The sequence below is a fragment of the Chelonoidis abingdonii genome, chromosome 4 (assembly GCF_003597395.2).
Source record: "Chelonoidis abingdonii isolate Lonesome George chromosome 4, CheloAbing_2.0, whole genome shotgun sequence".
NCBI classification, from domain to species: domain Eukaryota; kingdom Metazoa; phylum Chordata; order Testudines; family Testudinidae; genus Chelonoidis; species Chelonoidis abingdonii.
The window spans coordinates 3778283-3803897 of NC_133772.1; the positions used below are offsets into that span (position 1 = coordinate 3778283).

Consider the following 25615-nt stretch of genomic DNA (forward strand, 5'->3'; position numbering starts at 1 on the left):
GGAACAGGAAGCGGAATGACCCACACCCTTCCGTCCCCTTCCCACAACCCACAGCGCCAAAATGGGACGAGGTGCTCTGTGGGATAACTGCCCACAATGCACCACTCACAACAGCGCTGCAACTGGTGCAAGTGTGGACACACTGCAGCGCTGGCCGTACACAGCTGTATGAGCACAGCTGTAACTACCAGCGCTGCAAAACTGCCAGTGTAGCCATACCCTTAATCTAGTGTTATTCCTAAAGATCCCAGGTTATTCTGATCCTGTGTGGATAATCCATATATATATTTGGGTTTCTGAAAAATTGGGGAAGGGGGGGAGACCCTTTTGCATCAAACTGAAAATTATTTTATACTTTAATGGCAACCTAAAAAATGTAAAAATGTTCATTTTAGGTTTGTTTTGATAAAATTGAAACTTTTGTTTCACTTTTAGCTGTTTTAAAGCATTTTTTGATTGCTTTAAAAAAAATTAAAGGAAACCTGGAAACAAAGTTTTTTGTTTTGAAGGGAAAAATCAAAATGTTTTCAATTTGTCAACAAGAAATATTTCAGATTTTTTTGGAGTTTAAGGTTTTTTTTTCTAAATGAACAAGTCAGCCAAAGTGATACCAATTCACAGAACATTTTGGTGTGGCTGAAGCAGAATTTTTGTTTTTGTTTTTGGGTCAACAAAAAGTCATGTGAAATTTTTTTTTGGTCCATCTCTAGTTCTAGCCTGTTTTTACCTTTCAAGTTCACTCTCTCCTAAATCTCTCTGACAGCTTCGAGCCACCCACAACAAGAGCGGAAGCCGTCCACTGGCACTAAAGCAGGCAATTCAGGTGAGTTGTGGCGAGGACATGAAAATCTGGCCCTGTGGTCTGTTGTATCTGTTTATCTCAAGCTCGTGATGGAGGTACCTGAGTATCTTACAGAGCTTTGTGCCTGTCACGTAATGCTAATCTTTCGCTCTCTCCACCTCTGTCCATTTGTCTTGGTGTCAGTGCAGGGGCTAGGCAAGCGTCACTGCAGGGTTAGTGCCTTCTCCTCTGATCTGGGAAGCCAACTATCTAGTACCTCTCCATGGAGAACTCCTCTGCTCTCTCTTATTTTTAGGACCAAAGAGCCAGTTCACGCATTCAGGCGATGAGATTCCTCCTGGTGAAGGAGGAACGCTAGCATCTGGTGAGTTGAGAATCGCTCAGGGTGATGGCAGGGGCCCTGAGGGAAATTCACTACTGTGGTGGACCGTGACAGCCCTAGGACTGTATGTCAGACCAAATTCATTGCAGGGGTTTGGGCCTGTTTAATTTTTCCCCTCAGGGAGGGGCCACGTGGGGGTTGTTGCCTGATTTTTAGGAGGCTATTATTATTATTAATTTGGGTAGTATGGGTTATAGGCTCACCAATCAATCTGACCAGAAGATGATAAAGGTTCTTGTCCCAGAATCTGGCTACACAGAATATGCACAGGACCCTCGGGGACATGACAGGACACTCACCCTGAGACCAATATAGTCTTAAAGACTTTTATTGAGATAAAAAGGAATTATAATCAAATAATAATCAGAGTTACAAATGCGATACTATTATTTTAAAGATACATATGCTGTTATATACTATAATGCTTTTGATTGATGTACTCACACCCTTCCATGATGACCTGGTTATGAGACCAAGGACCAGCCTTGCCTCAGGTGCCTCAATCCTTTCGTGGGAGGTGCAGAGCTTAGAAGAAGCTGGAGCTAAGAGCTATCAAAGCTGACTTAGAATTTCACTTAACTAACAGACTAATAAACTAAGAAAGACGCCTGAAGCTTAGATTCTTAGACACTTAGGTTATATTAAATCAGGGTGCATTGTAGCATGGTGTGTCATCCCTTTTATAGAATCATAGAATCTAAGATCTCAGCTCTGATCCCATCTGGCAGGTCCTGTGTCCCTACCTGTGAGAAGCGCTGTGGGCCAAAAGGTGCTAGAGAACTGTGCTAGATATTTATATTGATTTATTCATACTGTAATTCCACACTCCCCAGCAATTGCCTTCATGAAGAGGCATCTTTCCTTCACTGGCTCCAAGGTGGAAGCTACAGGTGAGTGAGACTGAAATTGACCAGGCGAAGTGGGGTAGTTTGAGGGGCCCGAGTGGATAGAATCCAGACGCTGCCTTGGCCTGCTGCTTGGACCATCCACACTACATCCCTCTTCAGCTGCACTGGATTTACCGTAATCTATTGATGGCTGGGCACTGTCCTCAGGCTGCTTTTTGACAGTGTTCTTCCCTGCACTGATTGGCTGTTGGTTCCGATCTCTCCCTCACGGTATCCTCCCCTCCCCACCTGCTCCTCGCATCCTCCTCCATCACCCTCTCCCCTGTCCTCTTTCCCTGTGTCTCTCTGTTTAGTTAATCTCCACCTACATTTAAAAAAAAAAAAAAAATTAATATCCTCCAGGCTGCAGAATCTACCTCTGCTCTGGTCTCATTTGTTTTTCACCAACCCCCAAAAACCCAATTGCACTTAAAAGATAATCCCCTGGAAAATGTGTTACTTGAAATAATATCTCCCTGTCTGCTGCAGGAAAACAAAGCAGGAAGGAGGATCCCACTGGGGACAACTGGGGAACAGACAAATGCAAACTTTGTCTCAGGGAGGAGGTAAGGGATTAGGTGTATGTTTCCCCTTGCTCATTGTCTGTCTGTCTCCTTCTCTGTGGTTTCTGGCTTTGATTTCACCCTCTGAGCTGAGCCGGGGTATTCTAACACCTCCACTGTTTAGATCAGAGAAAATTTATTTAGGCAGGATTGTGCCTGGTGGGCCAGTCAGGTGATGGCAAGTGGAGGAATCGGAAACTATTTAAGGATATGTCTTCACAGCAGAAAAAAAGATGTTCTTAATTATTATTTATTAGGTGTATTACGGTAGCCCGTAGGAGCCCCAGTTATGAACCAGTACTCCATTGTGCTGGGTTCTGTATATTCTGTATTAGGTGTATTATGGTAGAGCCTGGAAGATCGAGGCATGGACCGCAGAACAAAGAGAGTTCAATTCTGGTTAAAATAGCAGTGTAGATACAACAACTCAGCTTTTGATTCAGATCAGCAGCTCACGTTCAACCCTGGCTGCACTATAGGCTTTAACGCGAGGTAGTAACCTGATTTAAAAGCTGAGATACTGTGGTTTTGCTGCTATTTTTACCTCTTGGCTAACCCAAGTTAATAACACAGCTTGTATTTGCAAGGAAGATGTGTTCCCCGTGTGCCTTTGTCAGTGTCTGTCTGGGGTACGCCTACATAGCAGCTGGGCGGTGTGATTCTCAGCTCGGATGGATGGCCGCATACTGGCTCTGCTTCAGCTCACACCCAGAAATAGTAGTGTGGCCATGGAGCTCGGGTGAGACTGTATAATGTGGATTTGTAGGGCCCCCACTGCTGTGTAGACTTACCCTGAGTCTGTAATAATTATAGATTCATAGATTTTTAAGGTGAGAGGGAACCATTATGATCATCTAGTTTGACCTGCATAATCCCGGTCAGAGAACCTAACCCAGTAATTCCTGCATCAAGCCCCTAACTTCTGTTTGCGCTAGAGTGTAGCTTTTAGAAGGCATCCTGTCTTGATGGAAAGATTCCAGCTGATGGAGAATTCACCACATCCCCTAGGTCTGTCGTTATTCCAGTTGCCTTTTGTATAGTCTGAATTTGTCCAGTTCAGGTTCTAGTCACTGGATCTCGTCGTGCTAGATGATAAGAACGTAAACTGGGGAGAGGGGGGTTGGAAACCCACTCCCCTTCAAGCACTTCTAAAGAGATCGTGTCAGTTACATTTATTAAATGCTGGGTTTCAAATCTCTCTCGTAACTCATCATCAGAACGGCCAGTGCACACACCATTTCCCTTCATCTTTTGGTGTCTGTTGTGCTATTTGTCAGAGCCTGTCTATACATCAGGAGTCTGGCCAATCAGTTGTTTACATGCAGTTCTTCTTAGCTTCAGCAGGAGATATTCATGTAACTGCAGGAATAGCTGGGCCCTGGGCTGAATCGATCCAGAGTAGTCCCATCTCTCCTGGCAGAGGTGTTTAGCGCACTCACCTCAGCGCAGCTGGTAGCTTAGAGAGACGATTCATGACTCCACAGAATCTCTTTTCCTGCAATCCAGCGTATGATCACACCTGACAGTTGTCAGTGAGGATCCCACTTCAACTTAGCTAAAGATAACCAGGCATCGTAGTTGGGACCTGGGGCATCTTGGTCACCTGGGATGCATCCGACCGTGGGGCTGGAATTCAGCTGATCACCGAGTCCTCTCTGCCAGATGCACTGCAAGGGTCCCAGGCCATAGCGACAGCTGCCAGCTGAATACTAGGCCACAGCAGACAAGATTCCCTCCTCACAAGAGCTCTGCAGTGGGAAATCCACAGTGAAGCTGAGTTAATGCCTGTTCCTGTGTTTTAGGATCCTTCAGAAGAAATAAATCCGGAGATTATTCGGGGCCCAGATGGGAACCAGGAGACGTACAGGTGAGGACTGGGACTGGGAGGTTGAAGTTTGTGTCTGGGTGCACAGGCCAGTTCCTATTGCACTGAGACCTTCTCCACACTAGAGAATTTCACAATAAAATTCTCACTGGCACTAAACCCCATTTATTTGCCCCAGGGGGAACAGTGACCTAGACAACGTTCTTCTGGCTTTTGGTGTGTCAATTTAAATAAGCAGTGAAATTGTCTAGGGGTAAGTGGCAATAACCACAGTAATGGTGACTGTGATTGTGAAATGCTCAGGCAGATTAGAGAGGCTACAACTGCAGAAAACGCAATTGGGAGATTTCAATTACCCCTTACTGACTGGGTACATCACCTCAGGACAGGAGATTGAGAGAAAATTTCTAGACCCCGTAAATGACTGCTTTGTGGAGCAGCCAGTCCTGGGACCAACAAGGGGTGAAGCAATTCTTGATTTAGTCTGAAGTGGCACACAGGATGTGGTCCATCAGGCTAATATAGCTGAACTGCTCTGTAATAGCAACCATAATATAATTACACCAGACCCTGCTAGAAAATGGGGTTTTGGATCCATGCGCGGTCCCGCGTTAATGCGGGGACTGCATTACCTTGGATTCCAATGAAGGTAATTACATTTGGGATCCATGCACCGTCTTGCACTATAAGCGAATTTGTGCTATATAGACGTGTGTTCTAGCGAGGGTCCGCTGTATGTAATTTAAATTTAACATCCTTGTGTGTGTGTGGTGGTGGTGGGGGGGGAATGCCGAGGAAACCCACCACAGTAGCATTTAACTTCAAAAAGGGGAACTACACAAAAATGAGGAAGCTCGTTAAATTAAAAGGAACAAGGGTGAAATGTCTACAAGTTGCATGGAGACTAGATTGAGCCTCTGTTGTGGCATGTTTTTAAATAAATGTATACCCCCCAAATAATAATAAAAAAACCACCCCAATCCAACCAAACAAAAAAACCCAGAGGACCAAAAATCCCACCCTTTGTAAACAATAGTGTAATAGTGGTGATTAGAGGCAAAAAGGCATCCTTTAACATCTGCAACTTAAATCCTTTTGAAGAAACTAGAAAGGAGCATAAACTCTGGCAAGTCAAGTGTAAACATATAATAAGGCAGACCCAGAAAGTTTTTGTGTCCTTAGCTGGATGCTCTTCAGATTCTAACAACAAAATAGTTTTTAAGTACGTCAGAAGCAGGAAGCCTGCCAAACCGTCAGTGGGGCCACTGGACGATCAAGGTGCTAAAGCAGCACTCAAGAAAAACAAGGCTGTTGCAGAGAAGCTAAATGAATTCTTTGCAGGGGAGGGACTCACCTCACAACTAGTCTATTTGGGTGACAGATCTGAACTGTCCCACATTGATGTGTCAATAGAGAAGGGTTTAGAACAACTGAAATCTAAACAATATTAAGTCACTGGGACCAGGCTGTATTCACACAAGAGTTCTGAAGGAACTGAAATATGAAACTACAGAACTACCGACTGTGATATGTAACTTATCACTGAAATCTGCCTCTACCAGAGGATAGCTTATGTAACACCTACTTTTAAAAAAGGCTCCAGAGGTAATCTGGCAATTACAGGTCAGAAAGCCTAACTTCAGTACCAGGCAAATTGATTTAAACTATAGTAAAGAGCAGAATTATCAGATTCATAGATGAATATGATATGTCGGGGAGGAGTCAGCATGGGGAAATCATGCTTCACCAATCTGTTAGAATTCTTGGAAGCTGTCAACAAGCATGTGAATGAGGATGATCCAGTCGATATAGTGTTCTTGGACTTTCAGAAAACCTTAGACAAGGTCTCTCACCAAAAGCTCTTGAGCAAATTAAGAAGTCATGGGATAACAGGGAAAGAGCTCTCTTGGATCAGTAACTGGTTAAAGACAGGAAACAAAGAGTAGGAATAATGATCAGTTTTTCACAATGGAGAGATAGAGTGGGTTCCCACAAGGATCTGCACACTACTATTCAATATATTCATAAATGATCTGGAAAGGGGAGTAAACAGTGAGGTGGCAAAATTTGCAGATGATGCCAAATTACTTAAGATAGATCCAAAGATGACTGCAAAGGTACAAAGGGATCTCACTTGACTGGGTGACTCCTGTTCTTTTGTTCTTATAGTGGTTCCTCCCTGTCAACCTTGGAGAGAGGCCAATCAGCCTGGCTACGCCACCTAGCGGCCAATAGCCAATTGACAAGAGATTAGTGTAGTAAGGGTCAGAAAAGATCTAGGGCCCTGGCCCTTTGGCAGAGCAGCACAGCTGGCAGTCTTTTAGCCCAGGTCCTTGGCTGGGGCAGACAGCAAACAGTCAGGCTCAAGCTCTGTGGGTGGAGCAGAGCAGTAGCAATCTATAGTAAACACAGAGAAGCCATCCGGCCTAAATTGGGTAGACTGCCATCCAGGGGTGGGGTTGGCAGTAGGGGGACACAGGTCCACTCTACTCCACCAGGTGCCAGTTCAGCACCCTACCAGTGGTGAGTGGTCCCCCCATGGGTCAGTGGGGGTCCTACTGAAACATGCTGACTGTGGTTTCAGCAACACAACAATGTCTGGTTTCCCTGGGCTACTTCCTATCCCTGCCCGTTCGTAGAACTCCATTGTTAGCAAGCCCTCAGTCTTCTTGGGGTACTTTGCAGCTGGTGGCTCATGGTGGTATTCGTCCAGTGGCAGTCTGGTGGCTCCTCAGGGTATTCAGCCAATGGCAGGCTCCACAGTTTCCATCTCTCGGGGTCCTGCTCCAAGGGCAGGGGTTGGTCCAGCGCCCAGTAGCAAGTTTGACTCCTTCCCTGGCTCCGGCCAACTGAGCTGGAGGTCCTGCTTCTTATGCTTCCTGTTCTGCTTGTCTGCTTCTGGCGCAGGGGACTGGCCCAGCCTGGTTCTGCTCACCAGAGGGTAGGAAGTAGTTCCTCTCTGCGGGCCTTGGAGGGAGGCTGTTCGGCCTCACTAAGGTTCTTATGACAGCAACTCAGTTAGTCCAGGAAATGCGGGATGGTTCCATCTAGTGCTGTTTAGCCCTGTTCTGTTTTTTTCCCCTCCTCACACTGTGCAGGGTTCACCTCCCTGGGGCAGGCTCCTTCCGTTGCTCTGAAACTGAACTGGGGCTTGAGGTGAGGTCAGCAGTGACTGTCCAGTACCGATACGGCTTCTGGGATCAGCATCTGAGTGTATGGAGCACTCCTAAATGGATGATCGCTGGCCCTTTGTTCAGTATCCAGGCAGAACCGGCCGGGGCCGTGGCAGCCGTTCACCTCCCGCACTTCCTGTGTCTCAGAGGTACGGTAGCCAAGGGCAATAACTGGGCTTGAAACCTTGACGGAGAACTGGGAGGTAGAACCCAAACCATGTGCCCCAGATAGAACGTTCACCCCCCTCTCTTCATGTGTTTCAGAGGCAAGGTAGGAAAGGAATAATTGTAATGCCAGTCATACCTGTCACGAAATCATGAATGGTGTGGTGAAGGTGTTATTTATCCGTTTACATAACGCAACAACCAAGCGTCGCTCAATGAAAGTGATAGGCGAGATTCTGTGCATTAACCTTTGTAGATTTGGCAACACCAAAAAGATTCACTAACCTTTGTTGCCCTCCCCCTCCCCCCCAAATTATTCTTTTTTTGAGCGGGGCAGGGGGAAGCCTAAAACAAAAAAATTATGAAAAAAATTGAAATGTTTTATTTTAACATTTTTGAAAAAAAATTTTTTGGGTTTTTTTTCCAGGGACTTTTTTGTTTCCAAATTTCCTTTCATTTTATTTTTAGAAGTTCAAAATCATTTAAAAATGATTAAAACTGAAACCAAATGTTTCATTCCATCCAAAACAATTGTTTTTTTACTTTCAAAATTCCAACAAACTGAAAAATGGTTTTTGCCCACTTTTAATCACAATGCGTAATCGCTGTCATGATGAGGGTCACAGTTGTAACCCTAATATCAGAAATATTACTGCAATCCCAATGGCTATGTTAATCATATTTACAACCATAGTTGCAGTCATGATCAATCACAATTATTATCAAATAATAATTGTTACTGGAATTTTAATCATACCCATAATTAGAATCTTAATTGAAACAGCTGTAATCAGAATTTTAGTAACTACCACAATCTTATCTGAAATGGCAGCTATAATTACAATTTTGTCATTGCCACAAATGTAATTGAAATTTCAGCCCTGATCACAGTTATAGTCACTACCACAATTGCTGTCAGAATCAGGATTGGATTGATTGTTACACATTTTAATTTTTATTGTAACTTATTGACACTGATGGTTACAAATTTGATGAGTATCATAGTTGTGATCGCGATGATTAATATAGTACTGGCTTTTCATCCGTAGATTTTCAAGTCATTTACCAAGGCTGATTGAAGTAGAAATGACTGGATTGTGAGCTCTGATTTAGTCCTGGGAATGTAGATTCTACAGGGCTCTGCTCCCGTTTCCAGGAGTCTGTACATACGGACCAGGCTACACTGGACAGCAGCTGCTTGGCTGTCCTGGAGTAAATACAGACCCAGGCTAGCAATAACTAAGGGAGCAGGCTAGGAACTCCCAGGGAGCGGGGTCAGACCGAGCATAGGGAAGGGGGGACATTTAGCGCCAGCACCAGAATCCAAGCGGCCCCCAGAGCTGCTTCCATAAGGGGGGCAGGAACAGGTGTTTGCAGAAATCAGGTGGATACATGGCCTCTCTGACAGCAAGAAATCACGACAAGCTAATGGACCTTCATTTGCTTTGTGTCCTACTGATAGGGGCTGACACCTCCCGGATGCAAATCGCCCATTTCATCGAGGAGGGGATGGCCCTGGAGAAGCCAATGCAAGTGAGGCCATTTCACGCTGTGCTGGAGAACCCCAGCTTCTCTCTGTATGGAGTGGTCTGGGGGAATCGCTCCAAACCACCAATTCTGATCCACTCCATTGTGCTGCTCTACTGGGCACTAAAGATGGCAAAGACGACTCTTCACCTCTACATCATCCCTAACGATCGCTCCCGGTTCAAGGTAACTGAGAATCAGCTACAACCTGCAATCGGTGTAAGCCGCCCTATAGCAGAGAGCATGGAATAATTCACAAGGCAGGCAGCTGGTGTGGTAACTGTGCACTGAAACATATTTCTGAAGACCAATTTCTGCCACTGTGCATTTCACTCCAACAATTCCCTGCTCTGACATTAGTGTGTTGGCTGACCTTGGGTAAGTCAGTTCCCTGCTCTGTGCCTCAATTTCTCCATCTTTAAAATGGGGATCATGATGTAGACTTCCATGTGTAATGCTCTTTGGCATCTACTGATGAAAACTATTATGTAAGAGTAAGGTATTATTATTATGTTATGTCACCCAGAAAATGGCCTAATAGATTATCAGTGAAAAATATGTTACCTTCTGTTTTGGTCCCAGATTGTGTTTAGATATCCTTAAATTAGACACTTCAAACTTGGCTTCTTCTGTAGATCTCACTGAAGCATCAAGCCGATTTTGAAATAAATCAGTTCAGGAGCTTTAAAAATGATAACAGTCTAATGGCAAATGATGATGAAAAATTAGTAAATCATGGACTTCTGGGTTGGTGTTCTTGTTTCAGCAGGCTGGGTTATCCAGAAGATCTTGCTGATCCTTTGCAGTATAATCTTATAGGTTCAGAAATGGAGTCCCAGGCATGGTGGAATTTCTGTGTGGACTGTGAGGCTGCTGCTATCCTCATGGAGAAGCTGGAGCTGTATGTTGACTATGTCTACCTTTCCATGTCCTACTACTTTGACAGTCAAGAAGTGGCCTTGAGGCCCACAGCCCAGTTCTTGAAGAAGCAGTCCCATGAACAGGGGGAGCATGCAGAAAAGTTCCTGAAATACCAGAACAAGCACTTGTGCTGCAAGCCATCAAGAAGCCAGAGCAGGGTGAGTGGGGGAAGAGAGTGGAGGCCCTTCATGGTTCACTGTAGCTGAAGACTGGGAACAGGCCCTGCTACCACACCTCGTCAGTGTCTGAATATCTGGATGAGCAAGTGAAGGTTATCAAGCGTCTGGGAGACAATCTCATCAACCTGTTGTTGGGCTTCCTAGGAGTTCCCTGATTTGTGAGGCACCTCACTACAATGTGGCCTTAGCATGAGGAAGTCTTGTCTGTGCCTGCTGGGGTCAGCTCCCTAACTCCGCAGGCAACACAAGCACTGCCTTCCAGGCCTACACAGGCCACGTGCTCTCCCTGCAGGTTAGCTATAGCACACTTCACCCTTCGAGCCATCCAAGCATTCTCCTGGAATGTCCAGCTCCTGTTCCATTAAACCCTTGCGGTATTCGGATTCGCTGCTCCCAAAGGAGCACTACACACCAGCTTACCAGTTCCACCTCAGATCACCTCTCCACTTAACACACAGTGCTGATATATGATCATAGTGAAAAGAGTAAAAGCTTATTTAGCAAAGTAGAGAGATATGAAAAGTATCAAGTAAACATTGGAGACAAATGGTTACATGTGAAGCAAAATCATCACCTGCATTCTAGAGCAGAGACTTAATTCACAAGAGACAATTGCTCTCTGTTGAAGCTTAGCTCACCCAAAGTCTTTGCGGCATTCTCCTGCCACGTTGGCTGTGATCGTGCGTTTATTTGGCAGAACATGCTGACCGTTCCTCTCCTCGGTGCAGGATCCATGCTGTACCTCTGTACCCCTAGTTATACCCCCCAGATCTGTTGTCTTTACCTGTAAACAGTCTACCCCCTCCAGCTGTTTTGTTTTTTCCCCACAGCTTTCCTCTCTTGCTGCATTTGCAATTTCTGGTTAGCATCAGGCTCAGTAATGCAAATAGGCCTCCGTTGTGCAGCAGACTCGCAAGAGAGAAACCTGACATGAGTATGTTTATCACCTTCTGGTGACCTGCCTTAACTCACATGCCTTAAGAAGAGAACTTTCAGTACAGATACTTAATTCCTGAAGCATTGTCCAGGCATACATTGCCTTATGATTATGATGATCAATCATAGAATATCAGAGTTGGAAGGGACCTCGGGAGATATCTAGTCCAACCCCTGGCTCAAAGCAGGATCAACACCAAATAAATCATCCCAGCCAGGGCTTTGTCAAGCCTGACCTTAAAAACCTCTAAGGAAGGAGATTCCGCCACCGCCCTAGGGAACCCATTCCAGTGCTTCACCACTCTATGAGTGGAGAAGTTTTTTCCTAATATCCAACCAGTGGGCTTCTGACTCTTGGAGGAGACCTCACATCCCACGCTCTGGTAAACTGAATGGGCATACATCTGACCCAGGGGATTCCTGGAAAACTCTGTGCACCTTCGGTGTCTTCTGCCAGTTGGCACCAAGAGGTTCTCAAATCCCACCTGGGAGTGCTCCAGAATGGCACGGGAGAGCACGTGTTTGACAAGCACATACTGGAGGAGAGCAGTGGTCTCTCCACTAGGAGGTTTTCTGCTAAAGACCCGTGTCTGTTGCAGAGACTGTGACACACCAGTAAGCTCTCGTTCCTCTTCATATGATTTGCTGAGAAAATGATGATCTGCAATGGGCAATTTCTGATCAGAAAAAGAGGTGTGCCCTGGGGTGGCTGGCCCTTTATGAGGAGATGAGTCTCAGCCTCTCCCCAAATGGGAAGAATGAAGATACTCGTGTGACATGGGTCATGTGACCCAATTAGGCTGCTGGTGTAGGTAAGGTAGTGGCGTGGGAGTGAACCAGAGGTTTGTCTGCTGGTGTCTCCAAGCCACAGAGAAGACAGCCCAGGGAGCATGTTGGATCTTTTCCTGGGAGGGAGTAAAGACTCCAGATAAAAAAGGGCTGGAAGTTGCTGCGCAATGAAGAGCAGAGTTGGGACTGTAAAGTGTAAATGTTTAACTTTGAGGATATCTAACCACTGGGACAACTTACCAAGGGCTGGAGTGGAGAGGATGATGCTTTATCTAAAAGATCTGCTCTAGGTCAAGCAGTGGTGTTGTATCCTGGGACCGACATGACTACGAGAGAGACCAGGCATGATTTTAGGGCAGTTCTGTATATTGCAGGCCACAGGAGGTCAGACTAGATGATCAGAGTGGTCCCTTCTGGCCTTGGAAGCTATGAATCTGTGCAATAAGCCAGCCCCAAGCAGGGGTGTTAGTGGCCATGAGAAAGCATCAGTCGGGTTCTTGAAGAGAGGGATCTGAAGATGGGGTGCCTACAGGGCCACCTTATGCCATGAAGGCATGTTCTGGGGGTGGTGGCCCTGTTACAAGGGGAAATGAGCTCCTTGGGACAGGGATTGTCTTCTTGCTCTGTCTTTGTATAGCACCTGGTACAATGGGGTCCTGTCCTATGATTGGGGTTCCTGGGTGCTACAATAATATAAATAATTAATCATAATATATTAAATTAATGGATGCAAACTGTTCGCCCAGTTCGTTATAAAACTAGCCTTTAGCCGGGAGGAGTCTGCCCTTTTAATGCAAGATAACGGCGTTTCTCGGTCTTAGTAACAAGGACTCTTCTTTTGGAGGGCGGTTGTGTGGGAGGGAAAGGGGAACTTGGCAGCCGCTGTTGTGTTTTCTCTGCGTAGCTCCACTAAAGGATGGTGCCTGTATGTTACAGGCTGTTGATGACTATGAAAAGCAGTGCCCCTCAAGGCTGGTGTCGACATCTCTTCAGGCCCATAAGCCCCTGACCTTTGATTCTTGTTATGTTGTGTCCAGTCAAGCAAACATAGAGGTGACGCCCAAGGTAAGTGAGATGATCTTCCTTTCTTCTATAGAGGCCGGAAAAACATCCTGGTTCTCTGTCCTGATGGGGAGTGGTTAGAGTGGAGGACTGAGTTAAAACTCTTGGATTTTGATCCTGCCCTCAGTAGTGAGTCAGAACAGGGGGCGCTGGGAGTCAGGGCTCTCTTCTAGTCCCAGCTGTTGATAATTTGTCTGGTCAATTGCTTGACCAAGCTTGGTTGATTATTTCTTTATGAAATCTGCTCAAGAGACCAAATATACAATGTCAATCAGGCTTATTAGTATGGTACAGGAAAAAGGTTCCGTACGATACCAGTCTTCGAGGAGCCAATCTGCACAGTGGTGTTACATTCACCTTACACAGAAGATGTGCTCCCCAAAGTTATACATTTCAGCTGGTGGTGTTTATATGATCTTACAGGCTACACATCTGTTTACACGTCACTAAAATCTAACCCATCAGTTTGTTCCAGTTCCCTGACTTCTTTTGTTCCTTCCTTATCTTGGTTTTGAATACTAGCTTTGCAGGTACTGGTCCGTAGCTTCCCTAGCTTGTATTAAGACATAGAACAAGTGTATCTTGATCCTGACATGTTTCCTATCTGTTTATGCCAAATGTTTACTTCAGCTACTGCAAGATATTATGGGATACTTAGCGTAAGTGAACACGATTATGGTATAGACCAGTTTAGGCTACATTACTGTTGCAATATTTGTACTTAATGTTATTGGTGCGTAATGCATACTAATAAATATGGTATGGATAATACATATTATTATGATTTTTGTATGCTAGCCAACATATATTAGTTGACACCGCTCTGGAAGGGGAGTGAGGCCTTCTCTCTAGAGCAGGGGAGCCTGGGAGTCAGAACTCCTGGCTTCTTCCCCCAGTTTAGGGGGGAATAGGGTCTCTGGGGTTACAGCAGGGGCCCTGGGAGCCCAGACCTGTGGATTCTATTGCCAGCTGTGGAAGAGGAGTGGGGTCTAGTGGGTTGGAGAAGGAGATTTGGACTCAGGACCTCGGGTTCTATTCCCAGCTCTGCTATTGTCTGCTGTGTGGACTTAGTGCCTCCTTTTCCCCAAACACAGGACTGGCCGCAGAAGGTTTTTGCAATTCAGAAATTTTCTTTGACCAGCTCTAACATACCATATCCCCTTTCCAAGCCTTGCTGGCTCGAGAGGGGGTCACCCTGAATGCAGTTCTTTTGTTTTCAATCAGGAGCTGGAGTTTTGTAACATCCAAGCAGAGTGTCTGCAGTCATATATGGAAATCTACACCAAGGACATTCAGGGAGGATTGGAGTTCAGCTTGGTAGAGAAAATCAACAAGGAGCCCATCTGGGAGGCACATGTGAGACCAGGTAGGCTCAGCTCAGGAGCTGATGGCTAGTTCAAAACCTAGGAATAGGATCTTAGTCTTTGAATCCATCTCCTGTCTGACTTCCCATTTCTCTCTCTCTCCCAGAGGATGCAACGCTTTCTGTTTCATCTGTCCAAACTCAAACAGGTCAGTAGAAATGTACTCAGGCTCCAGTACCTAAGGCCATTTCTTCTCTCAGACAGAGTCCTCCAGTGAGAAGCCCAGAAAACAGTGTGTTAAACCCCACCTAGTCCCTATGTTGTGTGGTGTAAATGTGCAGCTGTTAAACAGCTGTCAAGATCCACAACAGAGGTGGCTACACTTCAGCGCTGGAAGAGGTATCTCTGCCCAGCACTGCTATGTGGCTACCACCCTAGAGATGGCTGCATGTTGGCGCTGGTGAGAGGTCCCTTTGCATCTAGCTGCAAGGCTAAATAAGGTGACATTAATTTGGGAAATGTAAGATTATCAAATGACAGCACGATAAACCTCTGTTCATTCTCTCTCTCCTTCCTCATCCTCATCTAGATGAGCATTTTGTCAGTCAGCACCGAGAACAGCTGATCCAGCGGGTGATGGCAGTGGATGGCATCCTGGATTCATTGTGTGGCCCCGTTCTGGACCTGGAGCAAATCCAGAGCATCAGAGCAGAGAGATCCAGCGTGGAGAAGATGAGGAAGCTGTATGAGCTGGTGCCTCAATGGGACAATGACTGCAAGGACCGACTCTACCAGGCATTGAAGGAGAAGCACAGACCGCTAGTGGAAGAGCTTGAGGGGATATAGATTGTCCCTTGGGGACAGCAACATTCTAGTGGGGGGACAGGACGTGCTTCAAGATCTCCTCCCAATTCCAAACGACCAGCCCACCAGCCGGAGTCCATAACCCATAACAGTGTCAGTCAGGTGATGGTCTTGTGCTTCTTAACACTCTCAGCTTATTGTGCTAAGGTGAATATTTGTCTTGTGATGAGAACAGCTGGGGTGTCGGAGTGAGGATTCCTGGCTCTGGAAGGGGAGTGGGATTTAAGGTTTGGTGAGGGGGCAGGGCTTGGAGTTAGGTTGCCTGGGTTCTGTTTCCTGGGCAAAACTGAGGGGGAATCGAACTCCAAAGTTGAGGTTCCTTCATGGAAAATGCTCTGCTGGCTACTCGTGTATTTAGGCTCCACTTCTTGTCTGGACTGCTGTGCTTGGAGTCGCCTTTGAAACTTCCATGGGGGTCTGCATAGGCAAAAGTATCGACCTGAACGGATCTTACTACCAAAGAGCTCAAGTGCCTTCACCGACCACAGGGGAATGTACAGAAATGATATTAAATCTCTCCCTGTGGGGTGGGTGTGCTGGGAATCAGACCCCCAGTTTGCGGAGATTAAGGTCATCTAAGGTCCCCAGTTATTTCCAGTGGTCTGTAGCTAAGGAAATTGTCAAAGGTGAGTGAGCCATTTCTGATGCCACCTTTGCTGCTGTCAGCTAGAATATCAGTACTTTGGACGGACCCTCCCAGCTAGAATATCAGTACTTTGGACGGACCCTCCCAGCTAGAATATCAGTACTTTGCATGGATGGAGTACCTGGAATCCAAAGGACTCCCTGTGTTTTTGCAGTGTTGCATCCAGAGAGTGGAAAACCCAATCTGTGTGGGCTCCAAGGGGGTCTGAACTTCATGAAACAAATTTTCCAGACAACAATCCTTCCTCTCTCCCTCTCTGTGTCTCTCTCTCTCTCTCTCTCTCTCTCTCTCAGGTGTCACATTAGCACTGGGGTTCTGGAGTCCTCATGACACTGCAAATAGAGTAGAGTGAATCATGGATTTTCTGGCTTGGGGGCTGAACCAGAAAATCCAAACCAAAAAACCTGTTCGATTTGAACTGAAAACGATTTCTTTTCTTTTGTCGTTGAATTGAAAATAATTCTTTTAGAATAGGCCAAAACGTTACGAGTCAACTCAAAACCATTTTTTTAGTTGATTTGGCTATTTCAGGTGTTTTCCACATGTTTTTTTGGTTTGTTTTGAATTGGCCAAATTTGAAATCGAACACCTGTTTCGGATTCAAAAAGTCTAATCGATTTTTTTTTCCAACCAAAATTATTCATCAAGTTTGATGGGGATATAGGGCTTTTCTTCACATGGCCAATAATCTGTCTCACCTGAGTAATCATACTGACATCAACCACTCGGTTTTTTCCAACTTCCACATTCTTGGAAGGCAAAAGTTGGGCACTCCGGGTGCCCACAATCTCAACATCATCCTTAGCAATATGTATTTGTCTGGTGAAATTGTTGCCTGGGCTGGATGGCATGTAGTGAAGGAGAAGGGAATTTCGTGGATCATCAATGTTAAGGCCAGGAGAGACCATTGTAATCATGTAGTCTGACTTCCTCTATAACAAGCTAGAGAACTTCCCTGAATGAACTGGACACTCCAATGTAGATTCTTCTTAATTATTGTCCGTATATATATTTTATTGTTTGATGCATGAGCGCCCAGGGCACTCAAGCAGGGCATTCAAGCAGGACACTTTTGATCAGCAGCACCTGCTGGGGCAGTGCATTCACCCTGAGCACTCTCATTACTGCAACCAAAGACGTGGGGCAGGGCTATCCCAGATGCCCTTCAACTCCCTCTCAGCTCTGAGTTGGTGTTTTCACGCTTAGCCTCCTCAAGCATCGTGTGGCCTTCTTTTATCTTGTCAATACATTGTAAGCAGACAGTAGTTAAGATAAAGTTTTGGTGTTAAGTATTTTTGGCTGGAATTTGTCGTCGTTGTTCAGAAACTTTCCTTTTCCGTTCCTGGGAGGTACTTGGTGCTAGAGCTGGGCGAAAATTTTCAGATGAAACCATTTTTTTGTTTTTTCTCCCTTTGAAAAATGCGTATTCAGGTTGACTGAAACATTTTGGAGTTCAATTCACCAAATTGTTTCAGCCCTCCCCTGCACCCCAAAAAAGTGAAATGTTTTGTTTCAGCTTTTTTTTCTAAATTAAACTTTTTGACTTGAAATGACTTTTCATTTTAAATTTTACTTCCTTTTTTATTAAAAAACGTAAAGACCAAAGCATTTATTTTTGGGTTGAACAAAATATTTTGTTCAACCTGAAACTAATTACTTTTCAAGTTTTTTGCATTTTTCTGAAAAATTTTCATTTTGGGTTGACGCCAAATCATTCATTTTTTCCCCCCATTTTTCAGTTCAGCAAACTGAACCAAACCATCAGTTATTCCCACAGCTTGCTTTGGTACTGCTACAGGTGTCCTGACTGAGCACAACTTCCTCGCATGTAACAACTCCCCATCTCGTGAAGCAGGGATGCTGTTGAAAGACAGCCACACACAATGTCTACCCTCCCTGAGGGAAGGGCATGTTGCTGACAGATGTCCCATTGGTAAATTATTTTCAAAGAGGATGCAGCCAGCAAGAGAATATCTCCTCAAGATGTTTCTCCTTGAGAAATCCAAGTCTAGTTTCTGACCCTGGCTTACCTGACAATGAGACCATTCAGATGCTTCAACAGGAAGTGAGGCTGTTGCGTTTGCAGGCTGGTTGTTTGACTCTGATGACAGAGGTAGGAAGAAGTGTAAGGTCCATTGTTTTCAATGAATGGCTTATGTATGATTGTGTTCTACTCCACTGAAAAGAGCTACCACAGCTCCTCCAGGAACTAAAAACTCGCTAGTGATTAAAGCCAGCCAGCCAGCCAGGTTGTAACCCCACCCACAAGTTTCTCCCTCCCAGGGGAGGCTCACAAGTACTGATTCAAATAGATTCTCCATAGACCAGCAAACAAAGAAAGGGCTTTTGGATAAACAGACTTAGGAGTTTAAACAGACTTAGGAGTTTAAACAGACTTAGGGCCTTCTTCCTGATCCAGCAAACAGACAGGACCTTCTGTCCAAGGCAGACCCCAATCCTTGCAGAAGAGTTGGAAGGGCTTGAGCTGCTAGGGCCCCATAAGACCGATGGGTAACCTCTGGTAAGCTTTTAGTGTGCGTGTAGGTTCTTGTATTGTTTTGATATTTTCTCTGTAATGCTTTCACCTTAAGAATAAATATGCTCGCTCAGAAAGAGTGGTGTGGTAACAACTGTGGGCAATGCAAGGCCATAGCCTCTGGAAAGATAGCAAAGCATGGACACTGGCCTTTTAAGCAGTCTGCTTGCTGGGAATAGCCTGAATACCCTGATCGGAGTACGGTGGAGACATGGGTCTCTGCCCAAAACAGATGATGGTGGGGGAGCCAGGAGCCTAGAGTGGATGCCTTTGCTGGACCATGAGGGGATACAGAGGTGCAGGAGCCCTGAACTGTAGCAGAGGGGATTTAGGATTATCTCAGGTATCACCTGGTACCAGCTGTGATTCTGGCTTCCATGGTACTGATGGCACTGGTGCAGATCACCGTGATACCCGCGATCTTGGTACCAGCCACCAACAGAGCCAATCTTGTTAATGCAGAGGGCTCCAGGGGAGAGGACCTTGCCACCTGGGATCTCTCTCTTCAGGACTGGAGGCCCCTCTATTTGCTTCTACTAAAGTGCTCCCATCAGTACTGACTCGAATACCTTTTCTGTCAGCGTCGCAAACTGCTCACCCCATTCAGGCTCCACATGCTCCTACAGGGACAGCTCCACTGTTCCATGAGGAATATTCCTCTCCCTTCATGGTGTCTCCCATGCCTCCCCTTGTCCTTGGGAGGAGCTCCCCATAGATACTCGCAAACCTACCTCATTATCCTTCTTCAAAACCCTCCTTAAAACTTTCCTTTGCCATGATGCTTACATAAAACTTGACAACGGCTAGGCTGCTGCTGTTGTGCTGAGGCCGCGCCCCATAATTCAGTCCAGTATTTCTCCAGTATTGTTTCCTTGTACTTCCTCATCTGTCGGTATCCACCTGTTGTCTCTTGTCTTGTACTTTAGATTACAAGCTCTTTGTGGGCAGGGACTGTCTTGTTGTTCTGTTTGTGCGGCAATGGGCCATGACTGGGGCTATCAGACAGCTTGGTAATACAAACAGTAAATTATGATCAGAATGTCCACGCTCTGTCTCAGTCTGGCTGCTCAGGCATGCTCCAGAATGCTGACTCTCTCTCCAGTCCCCCTCTTCTTGGGATGGTGGGCACAGATACTCTAGGCCCCCAGACAAGTGCTGACCCCCAAGTCTCCTCAGTAGCTTCAGCTAGGTCAGAAGAGACCATGGGATCATATAGTCAGGTTTTTTTTAAAAAAAGCATCCAATCTTGTTTTAAGAGTGGAGAATCCACCATGCTAGTTGGGAAATTGATCCAACGGCTAATTACTCTCAATGTTAAAAAGGTACACCATATTTCCATCTGAATTTGTCTTGCTTAAGCTTTCAGCCATTGGATCATGTTAGAACGTTATCTACTAGATTGAAGAGCCCATTATTAAATATTTGTTCCCCATGTAGGTTTGACAGGTTCGGTCACAGACACCCCCTTGGAACTGTCACCTGACGTGCTGAAATTACCTCCTGAGCCCGTTTTCCCTGCCAACTTGGGACTCCAGAACCCTGTTTTGTGCAGCCAGATGTGCACGCCTGCTGCAACACAGACCCAGGGTCTGAACCATGTCCCTAAAGCTTCAAGCTTTAACTGAAAACCACTAAGCAGGTACTCCTGTTTCCAGCACCCAGACACCCAGCTACTAATGGGATCCAAACCCCAGATAAATCCGTTTTACTCTGTATAAAGCTTATACAGGGTAAATGCATAAATTGTCCACCCTCTATAACATAGATGGAGAGAGATACACAGCTGTTTGCTCCCCCAGGTATTAATCACTTACTCTGGGTTAATTAATAAACAAAAGTGATTTTATTAAGTATAAAAAGTAGGATTTAAGTGATTTCAAGTAATAACAGACAGGAAAAAAAAAAACTAGGTTACCAAGCAAAATAAAACAAAACACGCAAGTCTCAGCCTAATACATTTAAGAAACTGATTACAGGTAAATCTCCCCCTCAGAGATGTTCCGATAAACTTCTTTCACAGGCTGCACTTCTTAGTCCGGGCCCAGTCCTTTCTCCTGGTAAGACCTTGTTAGTTGGTTACTAGGGGATTTCTCATGACTGGCAGCCCCTCTTGTTCTGCTCCACCATAGTTTTGGCCCAAGGCGGGAATCCTTTGTCTCTCTGGGTTCCCACCCCTCCTTCTAAATGGAAAAGCACCAGGTATAAAGATGGATTCCAGTATCAGGTGACATGGTCACATGTCACTGTGAGACCTCATTTTTCATTACTCACAGGCTGGCCCCCATGTCCACAGGCAGGCTTGCAAGTAAATAAACCATCTACACCCAATTGTCCTAATCGATGTGAGCCATCAAGATTCCAAACCACCATTAATGGCCCACACTTTACATAATTACAGTAGGACTTCAGACTAATACTTCATATTTCTAGCTTTAGATACAAGAATGGTACATGCATACAAATAAGGTGAACACACTCAGTAGGTTATAAGCTTTGTAATGATACCTTACAAGAGACCTTTTGCATGAAGCATATTCCGGTTACATTATATTCACACTCATCAGCATATTTCCATAAAACACATGGAGTGCAACGTCACAGTAGGTACTTATAGACTGCAATCAAGTCACCCTTAACCTTCTGTTTGTTAAGCTAAATAGATTGAGCTGCTTGAGTGTCACACTATAAGGTAGATTTTCTAATTCGTTAATCATTCTTGTGGCTCTTCTCTGATCCTTCCAATTTTTCAATGTTCTTCTTGAACTGTGAACACCAGAACTGGACGCAGGATTCCAGTGGCAGTCACATCAGTGCCAAATACAGAGGTCAAATAACCTCTCTGCTTCTACTCGAGTACAAAGGTTCCTAGAGACTCATTTTGGATTGATCTGAAACCACCACTTTTAATTTTTATTTTTTGAAAATTTTGGCAAATCAAAAAGTTAATTTTTTGGGGGGGTTGAATGAAACATTTAATTCAAAACAAAATCTTTCATTTTGATTTTGATCTCCCCTTTCTCCTTTTAAAAACTTTAAAAATAAAATTCAAGGCAAATTAAAAGGAAAAAGTAATTTTGAGATAGTCTAAATGTTTCATTCTAAAAATGTTAAAATATTCTGATTTTTTACAGATTTTTTTAACCAAAACAATTTGCTGAAATTGACACAAATCTATGAAATGCTTCTGTTGACCCAAATTTGCGTTTTTTGCTGAAAAGAAAAGTTTAGGTAAAGTTTTTTTTGCCAAACTATGCGTGGATTGTATTTTTATAAAAGCGTTTAAGAAACAAAGGGTAAAACTTCCCCCATCAGAACCTTGTGTATGACTAATGCAAACCTTCCAGAAAGGCTTGCAGCTGGAATGTCTCATTGCTATTGAGCTAGCCGGAAGAGTGAATACTAAGTCACTCATAAAGACCATGGGAAAAACTGGGTTTTTTGTTTATATAAATCATTCCTCTTGGATCAGTTAACAATGTAACCACAGCTTAAATGAATTAGAGAGAAACTGAATGGTTGGTTTTTTTTGTTTTTAAGTATTTCCTTTTCAAAATAGGGATAGGGGTTAGGAATGACTGAAAGGGTTTTAACATCACTGATCTAGTTTGTTAAACATCCACCCTGTCAACCAGATCCACTTCACTTGTATGAGTGTAAGCTGCGCCTGGCATAATTTGACTGTACAGAATCAAAGATTGTCTTTAATAAAAAAGTACTCTTCCAGCCTTTCTGATCATGAAGAAACCCCTCCTAATGTGACCTGTGTGGCTGGTACTCTGATGGCTGCCTGAGTCATAGATGTTTAGGGCCAGAAGGGACAATTAAATCATGCAGTCTCATTTCCTGTATAACACAGGGCAGATCATTTCAGACACTTACTTCTGTATGGACCCCCAAAACTTGCATTTTATGTTTGCAGACAGAGTGGAACAGTGGCTGAGACGTGTCCGCTGCTTTGCCCCCATCAATCATAGAAATGCGGGGCTGGGAAGGACCTCGAGAGATCCTCTAGTCCAATCCATCCCCCTGCACTGTGGTAGGACCAAGGTCAACCTAGACCATCACTGACAGGTGTTTGTCCAACCTGTTCTTAAAAACCTCCAGTGACGGGGATTCCACAACTTCCTTAGGTAACCTGTGCCAGTGCTTACCTATCCTAGAGTTAGAAAGTTTTTCCTAACATCTAACCTAAGTCTCGCTGCAGATTAAGTCAATTACTTCTTGTCCTACCCTCAGTTACCTGGAGAACAATTGATCACCATCCTCTTTATCAACTTTTTACATAACTAAAAACTGTTATCATGCCCCCTGCCTTCTCTTCTCTAGACTAAATGTGCCCAATTCTTTCAACCTTTCCCCACAGGTCAGGTTTTCTAAGGCCTGGTCTACATTTCAAATTTAGGTTGATGTAGCCACAGCACTCAGGGTGTGAAAAATCTATACCCCTGAGCTCTGTATCTATGTAAACCTAACCCCCCGGTGTAGTCTCAGCTAGGTGTACAGAAAAATGCATCCGTCAACTTAGCTACCATTCCTCATGGGGAGGGTGTTCCCACACCCAGGGGAAAACGCCTTCTTTCGCTGTTGGCTGCATCTATGCTAGGGAGTTATGCTTGCAGAGCTATGCCGATACAGTAGACATGGCCTGAAACTCTTATGTCTGTTGCTCTCCTCTGGACTACTTTCTGCAATCTGTCCACATCTTTCTTGAAGTGTGCCACCCAGAACTGGACACAATACTTCAGTTGAGGCCTCACCAGCACGGAGTAGAGCAGAACATTTATCCCTGAGCCTCATTGGAATGCGGGCTTGGATATTTACTGTTGACCCTCCAAAGAGGCCAGGAGCAGAGCCCTTGGCTGGTGGGAATCAGGAGTGGTTGCCATGGAGACAAAAGCAGAGATTCAGAACAAATGAAGATGGAGAAAACAGAGAGGAGGATGGGGATGGAAGAGAAACAAGAAGCAGGAATAAGGGAGTCGATTTCCTCACTGAGTGATGCTCAATGTGATAAGTCCCCTTGAAAACAGTCAGTGATACTAACCACAACATTAGAGACTACACGCAGGTTGGAGTCTCCTTGTGGTCTCTGTGCACACCTACATCTGACTCCAGAAGGAGCTCTGCTGCGAGCAGAGAGCAGTGTGAAGTCCTAAGCTATATCCTGGCCAACAACCCATGATTAGGTATGGACTTTGGCCTTTCTACAGAAGGCATCTGGTTTGTCAGGCTATTTGTCAGTGGTTTCCCATCACAGAACTTCCTGATTCCTCTGGGCACAATTCTTGCTATTTGTTGCAGCCACAGGTGCAGATTCCCGACTCTCGCTGCTACCCAGGGCATGTGATCAGCTGTTGTCCGAGGAGCCAGCATGGAGAGGGCGAGGAGAGATCTCCTGCTGGAGACGCTGGAGCAGCTGGAGGAGGAGACACTCCAGAGATTAGAGGACAAACTGAGTGAAATCGAGCTGAAGGAAGGATACAGATGCATCCCCTTAGCAAGACTAACACATGTGGATCCCCCAGCCCTCACTAACCTGCTGCTCAGCTCCTACGGGGAGGACTATGGCATGGAGGTGGCTGCAGGGGCTCTGAGAGCCATCAGCCAGGGAGACCTGGCAGAGAAACTTGTTATCCCATCGAGAGCTGGTAAGGGATGAGCTGGGGAGGGAAGATTAGATCCCAAGGGAGTCCCAGTGCCTCTGTGCTTGCTCTTTCACATTGCTGTGCTGGAAACTAGCTAGTGTTGGGACTATCCTGATCAGAAGCATTAGAAATTCCAGGAGTTTGCTGTAGAGGCAGATTTCTGTCTGTCTATTTCCATCAGTATGTCTCTCTGTCTAAACACTCGGGGGGGGGGGAAGTATAAACTATTACACCTCTACCCCGATATAACACGAATTCAGATATAACGTGGTAAAGCAGTGCTCTGGGGGAGCAGGGCTGCGCACTCCGGTGGATTAAAGCAAGTTTGATATAACACGGTTTCACCTGTAACACGGTAAGTTTTTTTTGGCTTGCGAAGACACCGTTATATTGCGGTAGAGGTGTATTTCCCAGGCTTATAACACATATTCAAAGAGCAGTGCACTTTCAGTGATCCAGGACTTTTGTATAAGACTGAGAAGGAGGCTGAGACTGCAAATCCACGCTTCTCTGTGACCGGCTGAGATCAGCGCCCCACTGTGCTGGCCAGTGCACCGGCACCTAATAAAACAATTCCTGCCCTGAAGAGCTCGCGGAGTAAATGGACCAGGCAGGCAAAGGAAAGATGATTATCCTAGATGTGAAAATGAGGCACTGAAGCAGAGATTTTCAAAGCCACCTAAGGGATAAGGACAGCCAGTTCCCATTCATTTTAATACTGTTTAAATCTCCTAGGCACATGGAAAATCTCAACCTGAGATCAAGTGACGTGCATGTCACAATTCACGGCAACTGCGCCTGTATTCCCCCTCTATGGTCCTCCAAGGACACCACCTCCCAGGCTTCCAGTTCCCCAGCCATCACCTCTCTTGGGAGGAGAGACACATCTCTCTCCCCCGCCCCCCACAGCCAAGGTATTTCCAGGCTGCCCACCTCCCTGCCTACATTGTGAATTCCCCAGTAAGCCAGGCTGCCTAAGCAGGCCTTCATTGCTTTCTCCTTAGAGGCTATGAACAGCGTCACTGCCCATAGTTAAGTTACCACACAGACCTTTCTAAGCAAGTACATTTATTTTCAAGGTGAACGTATTATGGGGGGAAAAAACAATAAACTTCCCAAAGATTCCCCCTTTCTCCCCCCCCCCCATCTCCAACAAGGTCTCTGGTAGGAGTCAGTCCTTCAGCCCCCGCACGAGGGGATTTTCTCTCGTTACAAGTTCATAATCCCTTTTGCTGAGAACAAGCACCCCCATGAATGTGAGAGTCACTCCTTTTGGGCCTCATATCCTGGGGCCCTCAGAACAGGTAATTTGCAGACAATGGTTTTCCCTCAGGACACATCTTCAGAAGGATGGATCCAGAGGTGGCCATTTGCATTCCTCTCCTCTTAAGCATCTCCTAGGCAACCCG

The 25615-nt window shown here is 45.3% G+C and overlaps 2 protein-coding genes across 3 annotated transcripts in view; one reads left to right on the plus strand and one right to left on the minus strand.

The window, feature by feature from the left end:
- LOC116827472 (NACHT, LRR and PYD domains-containing protein 1a allele 5-like) overlaps nucleotides 1–16129 on the plus strand; it is a 33633-nt gene extending 17504 nt beyond the window's left edge. The window contains exons 2-12 of one of the 2 annotated variants that reach the window (XM_032785034.2): nucleotides 764–823; nucleotides 1098–1166; nucleotides 2018–2074; nucleotides 2561–2637; nucleotides 4437–4501; nucleotides 7558–7781; nucleotides 9260–9510; nucleotides 13086–13214; nucleotides 14436–14577; nucleotides 14682–14723; nucleotides 15105–16129. In XM_032785034.2, coding sequence (XP_032640925.1) covers nucleotides 764–823; nucleotides 1098–1166; nucleotides 2018–2074; nucleotides 2561–2637; nucleotides 4437–4501; nucleotides 7558–7781; nucleotides 9260–9510; nucleotides 13086–13214; nucleotides 14436–14577; nucleotides 14682–14723; nucleotides 15105–15361 — 1373 coding nt within the window. In that variant the 3' untranslated portion in view covers nucleotides 15362–16129. The remainder of the gene's footprint in view (nucleotides 1–763; nucleotides 824–1097; nucleotides 1167–2017; nucleotides 2075–2560; nucleotides 2638–4436; nucleotides 4502–7557; nucleotides 7782–9259; nucleotides 9511–13085; nucleotides 13215–14435; nucleotides 14578–14681; nucleotides 14724–15104) is intronic. The other variant, XM_075065916.1, reaches the window with a different exon arrangement.
- LOC116815086 (uncharacterized) overlaps nucleotides 1–25615 on the minus strand; it is a 669588-nt gene that overhangs the window by 68821 nt on the left and 575152 nt on the right. The window lies entirely within an intron of this gene.